This window comes from Pelobates fuscus, chromosome 4 (genome assembly GCF_036172605.1).
Source record: "Pelobates fuscus isolate aPelFus1 chromosome 4, aPelFus1.pri, whole genome shotgun sequence".
In the NCBI taxonomy this organism is placed as follows: Eukaryota; Metazoa; Chordata; class Amphibia; order Anura; family Pelobatidae; genus Pelobates; species Pelobates fuscus.
Window position 1 is genome coordinate 140178002 of NC_086320.1, and position 20804 is coordinate 140198805.

Sequence of the window (20804 nt, forward strand, 5' to 3'; positions counted from 1 at the left end):
ATATTATATCCTATGCATGCATTTTAAGCCTACACACTTCTTACCTGCAATACTTTATATGGAACAGACAACCGCTAGATAAAAAAAATTTAATGTAATAAATAGATTAGTTATTGCACAATTTCTGCTTTCTCTTCTTCAGTTTAGGTATTTGAAAACATGAAGTGTGCAATAAGTATTCTGAAAGAAAGATATACACTAGTGCAATACATAGTTAAAAAAAAAAATATATATATATATATGTATATATATATATTTTTTTTTTAACCCCTTAAGGACCAAACCTCTGGAATAAAAGGGAATCATGACATGTCACACGTCATGTGTCCTTAAGGGGTTAAAGCAATGGCTTATATAGAACATTTCCATATTGGTATCCCTTTGAATAGATGCTAATTTAGATAATTTATTAACTTATTAGTGAGTATCATTAAAAGTGCCCACGTACCTGGAGACTGAGAAGTAGCTTCTTCAAAACTATCATCATCTGGGCCATCCTCTCCCATACCTGAAGCAACAGAATCCTCTGGAGCAGAAGCAGAATCTGGACTACTGGGCCTGCTAGCAGAGTCACCATCACTATTTGAGCCATACCGATCACGGTGAGAGATGGAGCCACTCTCACTTAGGCTCCTACGTTCCTTTCTGTGCACCCTGGAATGAAGCACCATCTGATGGTATGTGCGAAATATCTTTCCACATTCAAAACACTCTGTGGACTTGTTCTGAGAAGATCTCCTGCTCTGCCGTGATGGTGGTCTGAATTCTAAATCATTTGGTCCATCCACATTTTCTCCTGATTGGCCACTTATACCTTTCTCGGGGCGGCTACCACTTGAGCAACTGCGCTTCTTGGGATTGCCAGTACCCTGACTTTCAGTCTCTCGTTTACGCTTCTCCTGACCAACAAAGACATATTCACCTTTATCCTTATCATACGTTACATCTGCATCTGCTAAGGTTTCATCCCATCCCAGGTATTTTACATACTCTGAGGCCTCTGCAACTTTTCCTTTGGTAGACAGCTGCCATGCTTGATAGCTATTGACTGGGTCAAGTTCGGGAACTCGTTTACCTTGCTGTGTATTTGAGATTTTACCCACTTCTTCTAAAGGTTTTAGTTTTAGATAATCTAAGAAAAAATGCTTGGCCTCAGGTACATCTGGAGTTCCATTGTATAAGACTTCCATTGCCTGCTCTGATTTGTCTTCAACTGGGTTTTCCTCAGTTTTGCAATGCACGAGGTTATGAGCATTTAAGCTTTCAATATTTGTAAAAAAATTCCCGCATTTTGTGCAGACTTCGTAGAGGGATAACCCAGTCATTATAGCCTCTTCCTGAACAACATCATTAATAGTGGCTACTGGCTCAGTGTCAGATTTAGGTTTATTTTTGCTCCCAGTTTTTGGGCCATGAGATTTCATATGATTTTTTAAGAACCATGGCTCCTTAAATCTTCTACCACATATATGGCAACCATGATCAAATGACCCGCGGTGCTTTTTCATGTGGGCTTTAAGAAACCACGCTTGACCAAATGCCTGGCCGCATACTTCACAAGGGAACTCTCCTGCACTAACCTCACTCTTGCCATTCTCGGCAAAGGGTTCCCTGTTCAACGGAATTGAAGTTGTGATATGGTCTTTCTCAATATGGTTTAACAGTGTCTCCTCTCTCAATGTCATATAACTACAAAATTTACATTTATATGGCTTGTGCACTTGTAGAAGGTGCTGGTCGAGTTCTTTCTTTCGATCATACTTATTCTTACAAAAACTGCACTGGTAACTCCCAGGCTTGTCATCATCCACCACTTCAGAGTCGTCTATTTGTGCTGAACCATTAAGTATCCTGTTGCATGCTGATGTGCTTTTAGTTGGGCTTGCACAGCCACCCATACCTTCAGATGCTCCAAGTTCTCCAACGTGCGAATCACCCATTTCAACATCATGAGCCTGACTAATTGTACCAGTTCGGTGGGTTCGCAAGTGTATCTTTAAATTTCCTTTTTGAGCAGCCCTGTGGTCGCAATAAGGGCATTTGTATGGCTTTTCACCAGTGTGCTTTCGCATGTGCTGTGAAAGAGAGCTCTGAAAGGGGAAGCTTTTACCACAGATGACACAACTAAAGGATGATGCTTTATCATCTTCCATGTCATTTTTAGTTGACTTTGGGTTGGTTTCTCGTAGCTCCATATCAATTTCTTTCCTAAGGTCCATCAACAGTGTAACATCAGGAAGACAGAACGAACTGGCACCATACACTATCCTAGAGCTATTTTATTGATCATAACTCCAAAAGTGATCGTCATTGATGTACACAAAGCAGCAGTTAAACAGGATACCTAAAAAGACAAAATAAATACACATCAGGTGGTTTATTTTACTAGTTTGCTAAAAACACTACCAAAACACATACTTGTAGGTGCGTAAATAATCAATCCAAGAAGTATATCAAATGCATAAATAACATGAAGAGATGTTTGAGGATTTATGAGGTTGTTTACAAAGGTGAGAATTCAAAGTGAATTTTAAATTTAAGGTCAGAGTGGCCAAAGTATAGCTGAATATTTCCAGTTCAGCTATTGTGACCGTAAATTTTAAAATCACTTGCTACTTTGTTTATGTGTTGAGTAAATGAAGTGGATATTGTTGGTAGCAGTATAAGTTTTTAGGTTTGTTGGTAGTATTATTCTGATGTAGATACAAAAATAAAAAGGTTAGCAGTATATAAAACCTAGAAAAATAAAAAAGATACAATTATTTTCACATGCCCTTTTAATATGTATACATACACACTGCATTCAGATCGTATTCAGACCCCTTGATTTGTATTTATTTTTACTTTTTTTTTTTTTAGTTGAAGCCTTATGCAACAATTGTTTATATCACATTTTTTTCCACATCAATATATCCCATGACAAAGCAAAAAAAAAATAATTTTTAAAACTTTGAACATTTATTAATAACTGCTGCAAAAAGGTGCAAGTCTCATAGACTGTAAGATCGTTTGAGCAAGGCCTTCTTCGACTCTTGTCTTGATCATGAGCAGATGGGGGATATTTTATAAAAAAGAAAAAAAATACAAAAAAACCCTCAAGCATCATTAAGTTACATATGGTGCACAAAAGTAATTGGTGTGTCCCTTTAAGTGCTTTTGCATTTGTCAAGATTTGGACAGGTGTTATCATTTAAATGCATATCATCATTTTGGAACAAACACCATCAGGAAAAATTACAAAAATAATTTCCAGTGTATATTTACTCTAGTTATCTTAAAGTTATTTCATTATATTGTCCCAATCATGTAAACAGCTTTGTGAGCTATTTCTCCAGCAAACATTCTGAGATTTAGCACAAAAAAAGTGCCACATAAATACACTGGCTAATACAATTTACAGTAGGGAAAGTGTTCGTTCACAAGCTTGTTTTTGTTCACCTGATGTTCTGCCAGAAAGCAGTTTTGTTAAGGTCAGTCAGTAGCCTATTTTAAACAAATTGGCAGATCACTTCCTATTTGGAAAGACTTTCCTATTTCACACAATGCAAGCACAAGAGACTAAGTCTCATACACTAATTTGAAGTTAACGAAATGATTTGAACCATATGGACCTTTTTTTTTTACATTTTTCCCTTTTTACATCACAGTAAGCAGCACAGAGGGTTGCCTGAGGAGATTTGGAAAACTTACTAGTCGCATAAGCTATTCAAAATTATTGAGAGATGTTTATCAATATCAAAATTCTGTAACGGAGCCATGTAAAAAACGAAATGCTTACATTTGTATTTTTTTTTTAAATAAAGAAAATGTAATAAGCAAACACAAGCAGTCATGTGCACCAAACAGAACAAGATAAAAATAAATATACATACATAAACACACACACACACACACAGAGATCTAGTTAAGTCTGCTATATATTTTTTTTTTCTTTAGATAGTAAGTTTAAGGATCACTATAGGGTCAGGAACACAAACATGTATTCCTGACCATAGTGTTAAAACCATCATCTAGCCCCCCTGGGCCCCTCATGCCTCCACAAATATAGTTAAAAAGTTACAGCCTGAAGCTGTAACTCTGCGACTTGTTAGGCTCAGAAAAACAAACTGTTTGCTGACATTATCAGAAGTGGTAGCCTGATCCAATCACAATGCTTCCCAATAGGATTGGCTGAGACTGGCAAGGAGGCAAATCAGGGGCAGAGCCAGTATGATTCAAACACAGCCCTGGACAATCAGCATCTCCTCATAGAGATGAATAGAATCAATGAATCTCTATGATGAAAGTTCAGTGTCTGCATGCAGTGGGAGGAGATACTGAATGTTTGGATGCATTTTAGGCAGCCATGACCCAGGAAGGATCTCTAACAGCCATCTGAGGAGTGGCCAGTGAAGTTATCACTAGGCTGTAATGTAAACACTGCATTTTCTCAAAAAAGAGTGTTTACAGCAAAAAGCAGCAAAAAGGTTAATGGTTCTACTCACCAGAACAAATTCAATAAGCTGTAGTTGTTCTGGTGATTATAGTGTCCCTTTAACCCCTTAAGGACACATGACGTGTGTGACATGTCATGATTCCATTTGATTCCAGAAGTTTGGTCCTTAAGGGGTTAAGCAAGGGCAATCCTGTGCATATAAAATCTATCTGGACTCAAACTTCTGTGGACATAGATCAATTAGTCCATCAATCACAAAACAAGTTTGTAATGATCAGGACCAAGATCTTGTGACGGTCAAGTTTGGTTGAAAACATGGTTTAATTATTTTTAATTACTTATGTTAAATAAAACGTTTAATTAATTATGTTTAATTACTAGTATGCATTTTATGAACTGTTTAAGCAGTTTGAATAATGAAATGAAAAAAATTGTGTTCCGTTTTGTTTTTAACAACCTGTGCAAGGCTTTGTCAGTTACTCAAGTTAAAAAAACAAAACAAAAAAAAACCACTCAATTCCAAAACTTTATGAACACCATACGGATTAAAAGGAGGGACTATTGAGTTGTTGCCAGGCATCACTCACAATAATCATTTCAATCACCAGACCTGGGAGACTCCCAAACTGGGATTTCTTCCCAAGCATTCCAGGTTATTTTCTCTAGTTGCACCAGAGGAGAGTTATGGAAACAAAAAAAGGAAGAGTTAAAAAAAATAAAAATAAGAATACATTAATAGATCTGTTAAAGGGACACTATAGTCACCCAAACAACTTTAGCTTAATGAAGCAGTTTTGGTGTATAGAACATGCCCCTGCAGCCTCACTGCACACTTCTCTGCCATTTAGGAGTTAAATCCCTTTGTTTATGAACCCTAGTCACACCTCCCTGAATGCGACTTGCACAGCCTTCCATAAACACTTCCTGTAAAGAGAGCCCTATTTAGGCTTTCTTTATTGCAAGTTCTGTTTAATTAAGATTTTCTTATCCCCTGCTATGTTAATAGCTTGCTAGACCCTGCAAGAGCCTCCTGTGTGTGATTAAAGTTCAATTTAGAGATTGAGATACAATTACATCTGTTTGAAAGTGAAAACTGTTTTTTTATTTCATGCAGGCTCTGTCAATCATAGCCAGGGGAGATGTGGCTAGGGCTGCATAAACAGAAACAAAGTGATTTAACTCCTAAATGACTGAATTGAGCAGTGAAATTGCAGGGGAATGATCTATACACTAAAACTGCTTTATTTAGCTAAAGTAATTTAGGTGACTATAGTGTTCCTTTAAAGCATCCGAAGACAAGGTTTGTGAACATTAACTAGAACAGAACAGATGTCTGGACTTTTCACTAAATAAACCACTTTAATTGTAGATCCACCATACTATGATCTTCTGACAACTTGCTCTTTTATTATGAAATCAATGTTAAAGTAGAGATGCTATCAAAAAGGTATCCAAGTACCTTTATCATTATTCAGCTATTTTCTACTAAAAAATATCTGGAGCCATTTAATAAAAAATAAAACTCTTCCTGAGTTGTATTTCAAAGCTGGTGTATACAGCAGACACATTGTCCAAGGAATCCATGTATAAAGTGGAATTATGAGGCAAAAATGTGGTTCTTTGTTGAGCTCATTTTCATACGCCTACCCAGAATACCTTGCAGTAGTGAGAGCTCTGTTAAAGTGAGATTTCTATGGGAAAAGCAAGTCTTATGGCTTGACTGGTGTGTGTATTTGGGTTTAGCAATGTATTAACTATCCACTTACCTCAGGTGGAAGGGGTTTTCATCCACACTTTGTTCCCCACCACAACTCTCTTGGTATGTAATATATATATATATATATATATATATATATATATATATCATACCAAGAGAGTGTATGTGTATGTATATGTATATGTGTTTAGAGAGGAACAACGCTGGTAAGGAGTGGAACAGGTCCATCCACCAGAGTTGTGCTGGTTGAAAGATACACTGGGGCCTAACCCCTGGAGATATAGAGAGAGAAAAGGACTAATGGGTGGCAAATGTAAGACACAATGCCTCCCAAAAAGACCCTGTATCCTTATATAAAAGGCTACTCTGCATAAACAGAGAGCCAAAAACAAAAAAACTCTTTTAATGGTCCCTCTTGGGGAGAAAATACTGAACAAACAAACAATTAAAATAAGGACCTAATGGGAAACAATAGTGACTAAACCATAGAGTGGTATAATAAACCAAAAAAGTAGCTGTAAATATATATCTGGCAAAGTTGCCAATGAGAGTAACAGGTTACTTGTAGAGGGAAAAAGTGATACAATAGATGTAGCAAGTTGCAAAACTTTGAATACAGAGTACATAGATTACGGATACCAATAGATGTATCCAGTGCATAGAAATCTAACAGAATTGATTTGCAAAAAAAACGGGAGAATCTTGTACTCCAAACATACAGCAATGTTGATATAAAGGCAGAAATGCCAAACCAACTATAGGAGATTTGGGGGAAAGGAGGTCCCTGATCAACTTGCTAATAATAAAGTATCTAGTCCCACCAGAGAACTGGAGTAAGGTAAGTCAGAGCGCCAAGAGGATCCTAAATTAAAAACATCCGCTTAAATCCGCGTTTCGGCGAAGTAAATCGCCTTTATCAAGAGCAGTTTGCGGTAAGGAGAGCGCCTCTTTTTAAACCTGTATAGAGCTCCGCCCATCAAGATGACATCACGATCCTTAACCAATCGTATGATCTTAGGCGGGATTAACGAGCTCAGAAGGAGCAGGGGGATTTTAACCCACACGTTCCCGGGGAGTATCGATAAATTCAAATCCCCTTCTTACGAATGGATGGAATAGAGGGTTATACCAATATATCTAATAGGCAAAATAAATGGGTATTTCACACAAGAAGCACCGCAGAGTATATAAAAGCAGTGAGCTAAGTAGTGCCATCGCTGAAATGATGGTCACATTATCAACCAATACAAACAAATACGATCTTATTATTTATGCCTATAAATGATATACACACATTAAAGAGCAGAGTGTGATAGTAATACCGAGAATGTATGGATCTTGAACAGTAAGGCATGAACACCTCGTGCCTTAACACAATGTAAGGTAAATGTAGGGTGAATTAACCCTTATGGTGCCTTATTATGAGTTCTATGATGTGAAAAAACATATGATGGGCAAAATGAGCAACATTATAGAGGAGTACACTAAAAGAACAAATGGGATGATGGAAAGGGCATAGGTTGATATATACATATATGCCCCTATACAGTTAAAAAGTGAACAGTGAAGATAAACTCCAAAAATAGCGAGGGAAAGCTCTTAAAGAGTTTGTTTAAGGTAGAAGGTATGTGTTGACATAAATTGCGTATAAAGTATCGGATTAAAAAAATCCATGTGTGGTGAAAGATACAAATAAATAAATACTGAATAATAGAAAAGAAGAACTAATTGAGAAGATAATAGTAATAAATGGAAAAATAGTAAATGTAAATTTAATCTCCTATACAGTAGGTAAGCTAATAGATAGCTAAATGACACCGCATGTCACTATTGTTTCCCATTAGGTCCTTATTTTAATTGTTTGTTTGTTCAGTATTTTCTCCCCAAGAGGGACCATTAAAAGAGTTTTTTTGTTTTTGGCTCTCTGGTTATGCAGAGTAGCCTTTTATATAAGGATACAGGGTCTTTTTGGGAGGAATTGTGTCTTACATTTGCCACCCATTAGTCCTTTTCTCTATGTATATGTGTTTATATACACACACATATACATACACACACATATACATATACACATAACATGTATTTTGCATTGATTTAAAGAATGCATTGTAAGTACATATATTTGACATGTGTGAAGGTTGCCTTGCAGCTGTGGAATGTATTGGGAGTTGAAAAATTAGTTGTGACTAGTACACAGAATATGGAGCATTCACCTATCTGTAAATATATTCTCAAACGGCTGACACCCTTTCACCTACTCCAAGAGTCCATAAATAAAATGCCTGTAATTGTTCAACTGCTACTTTTCATTGGGAAGAGGAGAAGCCAATTTCAAACTTTCTTCACATTTAATATATACGTGCAATGCACAAATATTTCACTGACTATTTGCAGTGATTTACTATAGTGTACTATAGTAAACTATACTATACTATAAGTTTTTTTTCGTCTGTTTGTTTTGTTTTAAACTGTTGTGTCTCTTTTTTGCTGTACAGTCTACAGCCAATGCTAGCCAAACTTACCTCTGAACAGGTATTATTATTGATATAGTGCCAACACATGCCGCAGCGCATTAAAATAATAGAATGGGGATAATTAACAAATAGATTACATACAAAATTTTAAGAGAGACAAGAGGTTAAAAAGGCCCTGTTCGAACAAACTTACGATCTAGTGCAGAACTTGCAAGGGTATAACGACTGCTCTAAACTAGAGCCGAGAAAAAAAAAAATCAATTTAAACCCAAAAACATTTTCCCCCAATTTCCAATTCAGTGAATAAAGCCTATTTATTAGATCTGCGCTTGCAGCACACTCTATTCTGTGTCAGCTAATGCATTTACTGCTCAGGACAGACAAATATTACATACCTATTTAGAATTGTTTAGTTTTAAGAAATGTCTGATCACACATTCTCTTTACGGTTCTCAAGTCACATCATACTGCACTTCTCTCTAGTTCCTAAAAAAAAATGAAGTCGGCTGCAAAATGTATCGGGCTGGCTCCAAAATACTACTTGCATTCTTGCTAACCCATGTAGTAACCCTCTGATTTCCAGAGCATATATTGGGGGCTGCACAGCCATGACTCCTCCCCCCAGCCCAAAAAAAATATTAAAATGTAAAGCATAAACATTACAGACGTCACCTTTTAACAAAATAATGCTTTTCTGGCTAAAAGACTAACAATGCTGCTAATAAAAAAGAAAGACCAGTAATGATCATTCCTGCTCTGCAAAATTGCCAAACTCCCCCACAAACAAACAATTAAAGGCTTCTAAAGCTGTGGTCCTAAATAGCTACATGAACTGATGCATTCACTATTGGAAGAGTAAGTACCATAGATGACAAGGCCCGAGGGCTTCTGCTGTTCTCAGACCAATCAATAATCCATTATGAGCCAACACATTTCTACATTAATATGAAGAAATGAATAAAGAGGAGCACTGTATTTTCTCCTAAAACTTAAAAAAAGGTCTATTCCCAGTATAACATTCATCATTTGTTTACACATTACAGATATGCATCATCTTTTAGTATTTGTTTTACATTTCAGAACTCTTGCCTTCCTCGTTTGCTCCACAACAAGACTTAGCAGTCTAATTTAAAGTAATGAGTTAAGCACACCACAGAAGAAAGCCAGTGAATTTAAAGATAAGTTAATGGAGACATCATAAACAAATAAAAGGTAAATTACTTACTTGGTGAAACTGCATAATAAATTACGAAAACTTTGTTTGTGCATCATTAGGTTTATAAACAGAAGACGGACTCAAAAGGTCAATTCAACATTTTACATCTGTACAACTGCTATAAATGACTCATTCATAACAATGTTCCAGTATTCTCATTCTGACAGCTGATTACATGTAACAGCATCAGGATCTCGTTTATCCACACAGAAGAAAATTACACACACACACACACACACACACACACACACACACTTTCTGAAGAAAGAATTACAAAAAGGTTTATTAATAATAACACAACTGTATACATACACACTAAGATAGATCTTAATAAAATCGTCACATTTATGAGTCATTTTAATTCTGGACAGAACTGCCATTTAAAAAAAATATTACTAAAATACAGATTGCAGAGATTTTGAAAGTAAAAACACCAGCCTATTGATTTTTCTACTTATCTTTTGTATAGATCATTGCTATCAGGCACATCAGAATACTGTAAAATGCTGGCTCCCCCCCCCCCCCCCCCCTCCCCCTTTTAATGACGGATTGTATAGATGTAACTTGACATGGTTACAGCATGTCTTCTGCTATTATAGCTGGCTGCCAAATAATTGATGTAGGACTCAATGACAATTTAAAATTATGGCAACATAATGCAATTGAGAAAATGGTAAAGGACCAGATGTTTGGAATTGCACAACATTTAAAAAAAAATAATAATAAATAAATATATTCCTGCCCACAATTTATATTTTACTAAATCGCTTTGGGCTTTCACAACTTAAAATTAATTTTTGTGTTCGTGTATATAAAATATTACATTAGAAAAATGACCAGATAATGGGTATAATCTTTAAATGGTAGAAATGCTTGGCTTCAGAATTAAATTACCCAGAAACAGACATAGGAGGCACACGGTATAAGTCTGTAAACAATTCCCTCCTGTGACCATAGTTACAGAACAACTAGGAGGTAATGAGCTAATCTTCCGTTCTCTGGGTATCCATTTTATTTATAGTGGCATATATCTGGCTGATAGTTCTGGTTTGTTATGAATTGGGAGAGTCATAGCAGATATCTATTAATATGCAATTTTTACACAACTGATAAACGGGGAAGAAAGCCACAACACAGCAAATGCAGTGCTCAAAATCAGAATATAGCACGGTTTTATGTAAAAAAAAAAATAAAAAAATAAAAAAAAAAATATATATATATATATATATATACACACACACACACACACATGCTGTAACATTGGTCACTCTGTAGCTCATGCATGCATATTTTGCTCTACAAAAGTGAGTAGCTCCCTTTTTATTAGATAAATCAATAATGAATTATTTAATTATGCCCTGTGTTTTTTTTTTTTTCCCCACTGAGAACAGATCATTAATAATGGTGACATACCGATTATGAACGGATCCAGTGCAACGAGTTGGAAAAACACACACACACACACTTAAACGGTATCAAACAAATAAGATGACCTGAGATAATAGCCCTGATTACTTCTGGAATTGCTATATTATTATTATTATTTGCAATCTCTCAATGCACAATTATTATTTCTACTGCAAAACAGTAATTATGTTTTACAGGAAAACAGCCTTGGGAAAAGAAGCAATGCACGTATCACTCATTCTCGGGAACATCTAGCCTACACATATGCAGCTGCCATGTAGCAAAGGTTTTTAACACTATCACAAGCACGAGCAACCTGCAAGGAGCTTGGGTTTCCAGGTATCCCCAGTGATCCAGCAGTTAACGTGACCTAGATATTGTTACTGTCGCTACCTCTATGCACTGCAGAGTGTATCAGCAGCTTACAGAAAGGGATATAAATCAGTGCAGCCACACGCAGACCAATTCTTGACAAGTACATTATGTAACTTCACTTTAAGCCTACCTCTGCCTTTGTTTCCCAACACGCCTGTGATTATGATACTGCCTGGATGAGCTGCAATAACAGCTTAGCAGTGGTAAAAAAGGCACTGCAACATATTTATTCCCCTCGTACCTTAGTCACCGTTTCCTGGAGCTTCAGGGCTATACATTACTAGAGAAAATACGACAACGATCGGTAAGGAGGCAAATTGTCACATCAACAATCCAAACTCGGTGTTGACAAGAAAGGACACAAGAAAGGTGACAAAATATTTAATTCACAGTGCTAACTATGCACACATCCATCAATATGGCACAGTAATGCAGAATTTATATTGGTGCTGCATGGGTGAAATTAAAGGTCATAGGTATTTAATAGGTAATAAAGATTAGAAAATGTATCATCAAAAAGAATATAGAGCCAAAAAAAAAATATATATATATACACATTTTCTCAGCATACTAATATTTGACAACAGGTAGAGAATACGGAGGAGCTAGCAGCTTGTGTGTGTGCACACTGCAGTGAAGGGAAAGGTTTTAATCTTGTTTTGCTGTTAATGCATCTAAACCCTGCATCATAAACAGAATGCTTGGTCTCCTGGTAAAATGTGATCTGCAGCTGAGCAGATCTGCAGCACATTGCTAGGAAACAGATTATGAGCCTGGAATACATACATAGCGTCACTGTTAAGCATGGGATTGTAAACAATGCAATAAGATAATAAACCTATCTCCCTCATCTTAGAAATCAGAATGAAATGCTTCTAAACTCTTGTGCGAATATGCAAACTCCTGGCTAAATCAGCAGGAAGTAGTAGAAACTGCTAAAGTGGTATATGTTAGGACAATACTCACAATGTTAATATCAGGGGAAAGGGACTAGGAATTAAGCAAACAAAGCACTAGGGTGCTCTGCTGACACGCATATACATTAAAATCTGCCTGGACAACCACAATGATACAGGTAATTGCAAAATGAATTATATATTTGGCCACTAGGAGTGCTGCAAACATGATCCTACTACAGTATACTAGAGATCCCGCAATACAGAATGTTTTGTAAAGCATTTCAGGGGCATGTAGTAACCAGCTGCAACTGAAAGATTAATCAGCAAATTAAATGTGAATTAAAATTTATACATAAATCACAAAGTTAACACTGCATCTAATTTTCATCTCAATGTGACTTTACATCCATTTGTCAATACATATAGGGATGTTAACTCTCTGTGACTGGGAATTCAAACTGAATTTTTTTTTTACTTTTAGGCTGAAACAGCTCAACAGGAAACAACCTGGAAAATGTTTCCATCTCAACTATCCACTTTGAATTTCTGCCAAATCACAATTTAGAGAATAATCCAATTGAATAGAATTGTTTAACTGGAATAAACAGTGAATACAAACATGCACAATAAATATTACTTGCACAAAACGTTTTTAAACTTCACAATTTGGAACAAAACTAACTAATTAAAGGACCAATAAAAAGTCATCCAAACTTGTAATTTAAATGGTCTGGTTGCAGTGGTCCTATCATTTAAACCCTGCTATGTAAAACTCTACCGTTTTGAAGAAACAGAAATCTTTCCATTGCAGGGTTAAACACATCTCTCGTTGCCGTCTACTAGACAGCCACTAGTGGTGCTTCTGGTCTCCTGAGTAAAACTAAGAATCTAAAAGTATAAAATGTGCTGTAAACCAATGTATCGCTTTCAATAGGCTGAAGGTACAAATATATCAGTTGTGAATGTGTTTTTTTTTGTTTGTTTGTTTTTTTAATTTCCGAACTCAAAACATAGACTTTTGGTTGGTAGGGTCATGCTGTCCTAGCCCTCAGCAAATATCAGTATCAATGTTATATTGATATTTAAAGTACCACTATAGTCACCCAAACCACTTCAGCTCAATGAAGTGGTGTGGGTGCCAGGTCCCCCAGGTTTTAACCCTTCAGATGTAAACATAGCAGCTTCAGAGAAACGGCTATGTTTACATTGCAGGGTTAATCCAGCCTCTAGTGGCTGTCTTCGCGAAAATCGCATTGAGCATGCAGAACATCCATGGGAAAGCCTTAAGAAATGCAGCGCATGCGCATTCGGCTCCACTCGGGAGCTGACGTTGGAGGGGGAGGAGAGGTCACCGGCGCTGGATAAAGGTAAGTGACTGAAGGGGTTTTAACCCCTTCAGCCCAGCAGGAGGGGCCCCCTGAGGACCTAAGGACAGTTTGTTTTCCTGACATTATAGTGATCCTTTAATCAGTACATGAATGTACTCGCACATTGGTCTTATATATGAAGTTTGAGTCTAGATAAAAATTATAAATGAACTGCAATTACCATGGCAAGGGATAGATCGCCTGGAGTTGCTGTATCTATTGAACAGAGGTGACCTGAAAGATATTTTCGTTTTGAACTGTGAGTGAGATCAGTCTCACATGCAAATTATAAAATGTTTCCCCTTTTTACCTCACACAATTAGCTATAAAATGTCTCAGACCCAAGTGAGATCTAACAATAAAGCAAACTATTTGTGGTGTGCTCCTTATGTCTTCTTCCACGACTATGACCCAGCAAGAACCATACAAAAAAAAATAAAAAATCAGAACACAAATAATGACAGAAAACATGGCAAAGTGTTTATTAAATGGCTTTAGTAAACCACTACTCTTAATTCGCCAGCATACTTGAAAACATTCCACCAGCCACTGCTCCATTTTTGGGCAGCAGGCAGTTCCCACAATTGGAAATAAGGGTTTCATGTCCATTTTTCTATATATCAGGGTTGGACAGGTCTCCCCAGTGTCCACTCCACAAGTGGTTTGTTTCTATAATCCTGCGCTGACAAGGCACTTCCCAAGGCTTCAAACTATCCATTTCCTTTTAGTCGTGTACATTTGATCCCTCCAATAAAAAACTAGCTTTACAAAATGACTTGCTAGGCCAGCCATTATAAAGGCTTCCTTTGCAAGTTGCTACGTCATCCTTTAAAGTTTTTGGTTTTCTGCAAACTTTAAAGAAAACTGAATAATATCACCTCGTTTGTTGCTACAGTGACTATGTGCAACATTTTAGAATCATAAGACAAAAAAGGAATTTCCAGGCACTCAGAGTGTTAAAGCTGCAGGCAGATTTTAATGGAACAAAAAAGGCAGCAACGTTTCGACCTTCTAAGAGGTCTTTTAGAATCATGTCACTTATGGGGAGAAGCAACCCCAAAAGGTTGGAAGTTCTCGGGTTTAATGTTTTGGTGAAGTTGTTCATAGTAGTAGGAAATCTGCCAAAACACGATGTATACAGAAGGATAACATTGCTTACACTACATTCAGAACAAGCATTAGGTCTTTGAAAACAAAACCAAACAATGGCATTTTGGAGATAATCAATTCCAAAGAAAAAAAGCCATATAAATCTACAGCCCCTGAAAATAAAGTCTGCTGTTAACCATGCCATCGCAAAGTCTAAATTACCAGATTTCTTAAACTGTTCTAATGCAGTCAGACATGTAATAGATTTTGAAATGCATCAGTATTGCCTGGGTGGGCCAATTAATGTCCACAGTGCCATGAGGAGCTGTTACCTGGAGTGCACACATGAACAGCATCATTGAAAATGGACTGCCACCACTACAGAGTCATCAAGTAAAGTTGGGTACTTCATGTGCATATCATGCACAAAGAAGAAACAAAAAAAAATAATTGCATCAGCAGCAATAACTGCAACAAACATAATTTTAAGAAAGGTCAATAGTCTCGCTGGGGAATTAAATATAATTAAGGTTCTCATTGTCTCTCTTCTATGTCTTAAAGCGGCACGGTCATGCCGAATCCCGTTTTTTTTTTAACCCCCCTCTCGCCTCCACTACATCCAATTGACCCCCTAGTCACCCCCAAATGCCCCTAAGCCCCCCAGATTACCTATTTTTAAATCTGTATCTTCTGCCCCGATCTTTATTCAGGGCGTCGCCATCTTTGTGTGGGTAGGTGAAGTCCCTGTGGGACACGTCATCTACCCACACTAGACAGACTGTGAGATTCCCGCACATGCCCAGTGAAACACCTGGACATGCAAACGGGAATTTCATCTATTCATTCATTCATCAGACAGACGAATGAATGAATAGAAAAAAATCAGACGAACAAACTAACACTGAGTATCAGTGTTCGTTTGTTCGATCAGTTTATTACAAGGAGGGAGCTACCGACGTGCAGCTCCCTCCTTGTAATATGTAAAGACAGAAGCGGTGGGGAGGTGTGCTCCCCACCACTTCATAAGCCCCCCAGGTCCCCCCCTCACTCTATGGGGGTCAATATGACCCCCATAATAGCACAAGGGAGATTAAAATCTCCCCAATGCCCTAGGGGCATGTCCACTAAACAGTGAGCAGCCTGTGGCTGCTCACTGTAAAAACATAAATGGTAATAAGGGGGGGGGGGGGACCTACTGTCCTCCCCCCTGGCCCCCACCCCTGCGCCCCCACCCCTGACCTACTGTCCTCCCCCCCTGGCCCCCACCCCTGCGCGGTGGGTGGGGGCCCTAATAAAATAATAAGGGGGGGGGACCTACTGTCCTCCCCCCTGGCCCCCACCCCTGAGCGCTGGGTGGGGGCCCTAAATAAAGATAGGGGGGGGGGGACCTACTGTCCTCCCCCCTGGCCCCCACCCCTGCGCGGTGGGTGGGGGCCCTAAATAAAGATATGGGGGGGGGACCTACTGTCCTCCCCCCTGGCCCCCACCCCTGAGCGGTGGGTGGGGGCCCTAAATGAACCCCCCCCCCCCCATCAAGGTGACTAGGGGTCCCAAGCCCCTAGTCACCCCCCCCCCCACCCCAAAACATTCTAACCCCTACCTACCCCCCTCACCCTAAAAATAGTGAGGGGGGAATAAAATAACTAACCTATAAAAAAAATAATTAAACTTACCATTTGACGTCTTCTTTTTTCTAAATTCTTCTTTCTTCAGCCCCCAAAAAGGCCAAATAAAAATCCATCATACCCGTCGCACTTTAAAAAAAAAAAAAAAAACGAGCGCAAAAAAAAAATTAATCCATGTTCACCCATGGAGGGCACGCCGCGTACTGAGCTCCGCAGGGCGGGTCAAGGCTTATATAGCCTTGCCCCGCCCTGCAATTAGGCTTAGAACACACTGATTGGTTGGTTTAAGCCAATCAGAGTGCTCTGTGTCATTTTACAAGCGTGGGAAAATTCCAAAGAACTTTCCCAGGCTTGTAAAATGACATAGAGCACTGTGATAGGATGGTTTTCAAGCCATCCAATCACAGTGCTCTGTGTAATTTTACAAGCTTGGGAAAGTTCTTTGGAATTTTCCCACGCTTGTAAAATGACACAGAGCACTGTGATTGGATGGCTTGAAATCCATCCTATCACAGTGCTCTGTGTCATTTTACAAGCGTGGGAAAGTTCTTTTGAATTTTCCCACGCTGTGTAAAATGACACAGAGCACTCTGATTGGCTTAAACCAACCAATCAGTGTGTTCTAAGCCTAATTGCAGGGCGGGGCAAGGCTATATAAGCCTTGATCCGCCCTGCGGAGCTCAGTACGCGGCGTGCCCTCCATGGGTGAACATGGATTAATTTTTTTTTGCGCTCGTTTTTTTTTTGTTTTTTTTTTTTAAAGTGCGACGGGTATGATGGATTTTTATTTGGCTTTTTTGGGGGCTGAAGAAAGAAGAATTTAGAAAAAAGAAGACGTCAAATGGTAAGTTTAATTTTTTTTTTTTTACAGGTTAGTTATTTTATTCCCCCCTCACTATTTTTAGGGTGAGGGGGGTAGGTAGGGGATAGAATGTTTTGGGTGGGGGGGGTGACTAGGGGCTTGGGACCCCTAGTCACCTTGATGGGGGGGGGGGTTCATTTAGGGCCCCCACCCACCGCTCAGGGGTGGGGGCCAGGGGGGGAGGACAGTAGGTCCCCCCCCCTTATTATTTTATTAGGGCCCCCACCCACCGCGCAGGGGTGGGGGCCAGGGGGGGGAGGACAGTAGGTCCCCCCCCCTATTATTTTATTAGGGCCCCCACCCACAGCGCAGGGGTGGGGGCCGGGGGGGAGGACAGTAGGTCCCCCCCCTTATTATTTTACTAGGGCCCCCACCCACAGCGCAGGGGTGGGGGCCAGGGGGGGAGGACAGTAGGTCCCCCCCCCTTATTATTTTATTAGGGCCCCCACCCACAGCGCAGGGGTGGGGGCCGGGGGGGAGGACAGTAGGTCCCCCCCCCTTATTATTTTACTAGGGCCCCCACCCACAGCGCAGGGGTGGGGGCCAGGGGGGGAGGACAGTAGGTCCCCCCCCTATTATTTTATTAGGGCCCCCACCCACAGCGCAGGGGTGGGGGCCAGGGGGGGAGGACAGTAGGTCCCCCCCTTATTATTTTATTAGGGCCCCCACCCACCGCGCAGGGGTGGGGGCCAGGGGGGAGGACAGTAGGTCCCCCCCATCTTTAACCCCCGCGCAGGGGGGGGGGTTATTAGGTGTTTTTTTTTTACAGTGAGCAGCCACAGGCTGCAGGGTTAATCCAGCCTCTAGTGGCCGTCTTCCTGACAGCCGCTAAAGGCGCTTCTGTGACCCTGGATGCGAAATTCGTGCAGAATGTCCATAGGAAAACATTGAGAAATGCTTTCCTATGGGCTGTTTGAATGTGCGCACTCCACTCGGGAACGGATGTCGGCGGGGAAGGAGAGGTCACCAGCGCCGAGGGAGCCCGGTGCTGGATAAAGGTAAGTGGCTGAAGGGACCCTGAGGGTGGGGGGGTCCTAAGGATGATATAGTGTCAGGAAAACGAGTTTACTTTCCTGACACTATAGTGATCCTTTAAGCCGCTGGAGCAAAACACCCACCCCCACTTCTCCATGACCTTGCTCAACTACAGAATCTGAGAAGTTTATTATTTCACACTGCACATTGAAGACTGGGGAAACATTTCAGGTAAAAAGAAACAATGCTTGCCATGTTGTGAAACTGCTTACAGTGCCAGGATTGGGAAACTCAGAAAATGGGAATTTGTCAGCCTAAAATTCTGTTTCCAGACTGTTGATAAAGGGAGTCTATATTGATTTGAAGGAGTCTGCTTAAAGCGGTACTGTTATGGCCGCATCCATTATTTATTTTTTTTAACCCCCCCCCCCCCCCCCCCCCGACTCCACTACATCTAATTTCCACCCTAGTCACCCCCATATTACCTTTTTTTAAATCTTTATTTTGTGCCCAGACGTAGGTCCTGGGCGCCACCATCTTTGTGTGGGTAGATGAAGACCCTGAGGGACACGTCATCTGCCCACACTAGATAGCGCTGTGAAATTTCAGCGCATGCCAGTTAAACACTTTTGTCCTATAATCGGAAGGGAATTTTGGCAAAAAGATGAATGAATGAATAGAAATGTTAAACAAACAAACACTGTAAGTTTGTTTGTTAGTTCAGTTTATTACAAGGAGGGAGCTACCGGCGCGCAGCTCCCTTCTTGTAATATGTATAGATAGAAGCTGTGAGCTGTGCTCCCTGCCACTTCCTAAGCCCCTCATGTCCTCCCTCACTCATATGATCCCCATATTCGCATAAGAGAGACTGAAATCTCCCGAATGCCCCTACTCACTATGCCACGAACAGGGCCATGTCTACTAAACAGTGAGTAGCCTGTGGGGGTCCTAAATTACAATAAGGGGGGAACCTACTGTTCTCCCCCCCAGCCCCAGCCCATAAGCGGCAATTGGGGGCCCTAAATTACAATAAAGAGGTGGGGGGAGACCTATTGTCCTCCCCCCCAACGGTCTCCACCCATGAACAGCGGTTGGTGGCCCTAAATTACAACAAGCCTTCCCACGCCCTGCAATTTGGCTCAGAGCAATCGGATTGGTTTGTTTAAGCAAACCAAGGAGACTGCTCCGACAGGTAAATGAAGAGACTGACAGGTAAGTCTCTACATTTACCTGTCACAGCACTCTGATTGGTTGGCTTGGAATCCAACCAATTAGAGTGCTCGGAGTCCTTTTACACAGCGTGGGAAAGTTCTTTGGAATTTCACCGGGTATTATGTTTTTTTTATTTGGCCTTTTCTGGAGCTGAGAAAAAAAAGTAAAAAAAAAAAAAAGACATCAAATGGTAAGTATTTTTTTATTTACAGGTATTTAGTTTTATTGACCCCCCCTCACTATTTTTAAGTTGAGGGGGATAGGTAGGGCTTTACTTATGGCCCCCACGCGCCGCTTATGGGTGGGGGAGGACAATAGGTCCTCCTCCATTTTGATTTAGGGCCCCCAATATCCCCAGTTTAGTTGAATAGCCCCCACTCGCGGGGCAAGGGTGGGGGCAGAGGGGGACACTATGTCCCCCCCAGCCTAGTTAACAGATGCCCCACCACTGGGCCACCAACAGGCTTCTCACTGTTTACTAGACATGCCCCTACTCGCGATATAGCGAGTAGAGGCAAAAAATGTACTAATATCTTGGTCTTTCAGCCTTTTGGTAGATAGCTCCCTAATACTGTGGGAGTTAGGGAGCTATCTACTAAGTGGCTGCAAGATGCAGCCGTGGCACGGATCGGAATTTCATTTATTCAAATGAAATTTCGAACCGACCAAAAAGTACCAATTATAGTCTTAACATGAATGAACAAACTGTTCTCATTCTGTTAGGACAAAAATCGGTAGTTTCACCGGCGTTCTGTCTAAATGACAGGACGTTCAGGAAAAGTGAAAGGAGGCATCGCGAGATCATGGAGGAAAGGTGAGAATTGTGGGAATATTGTTCTGACCGGAGGAAATGGAGCACACTTTGCTCCTCCGCTGGTCATAGCTGGTCAGGCGTAGGACAAATACCCAGGAAAAAAAATAGTCCACACTTTGTCTTATGTTTTAAAGAAAACTAGAGCAGACAGGAAGAAATGAAGAACAGATCCTGAGAGAGGAAGACGCATTTCTCAAGGAATTTATATAACTTGTGTCACCACCTTAACATTCACTTTCATCCATCGAGTCAGCATGTTCTGCACCATTGATGGATGAGGCTTTCAAGTAAATGGCAAACTTAGGAATACACAAACAGAATGTAGTTAGGGACCTTC

General features: G+C 40.0%; 1 protein-coding gene across 5 annotated transcripts in view; it reads right to left on the reverse strand.

Annotated features, from left to right (window-relative positions):
* The window catches only part of ZNF516 (zinc finger protein 516), a 120699-nt gene that overhangs the window by 42469 nt on the left and 57426 nt on the right, over positions 1-20804 (reverse strand). For all 5 annotated transcript variants that reach the window (XM_063451632.1, XM_063451631.1, XM_063451630.1 and 2 more), the window contains exon 4: positions 449-2344. In XM_063451632.1, the coding sequence (XP_063307702.1) occupies positions 449-2219 (1771 nt within the window). In that variant the 5' untranslated portion in view covers positions 2220-2344. The remainder of the gene's footprint in view (positions 1-448; positions 2345-20804) is intronic.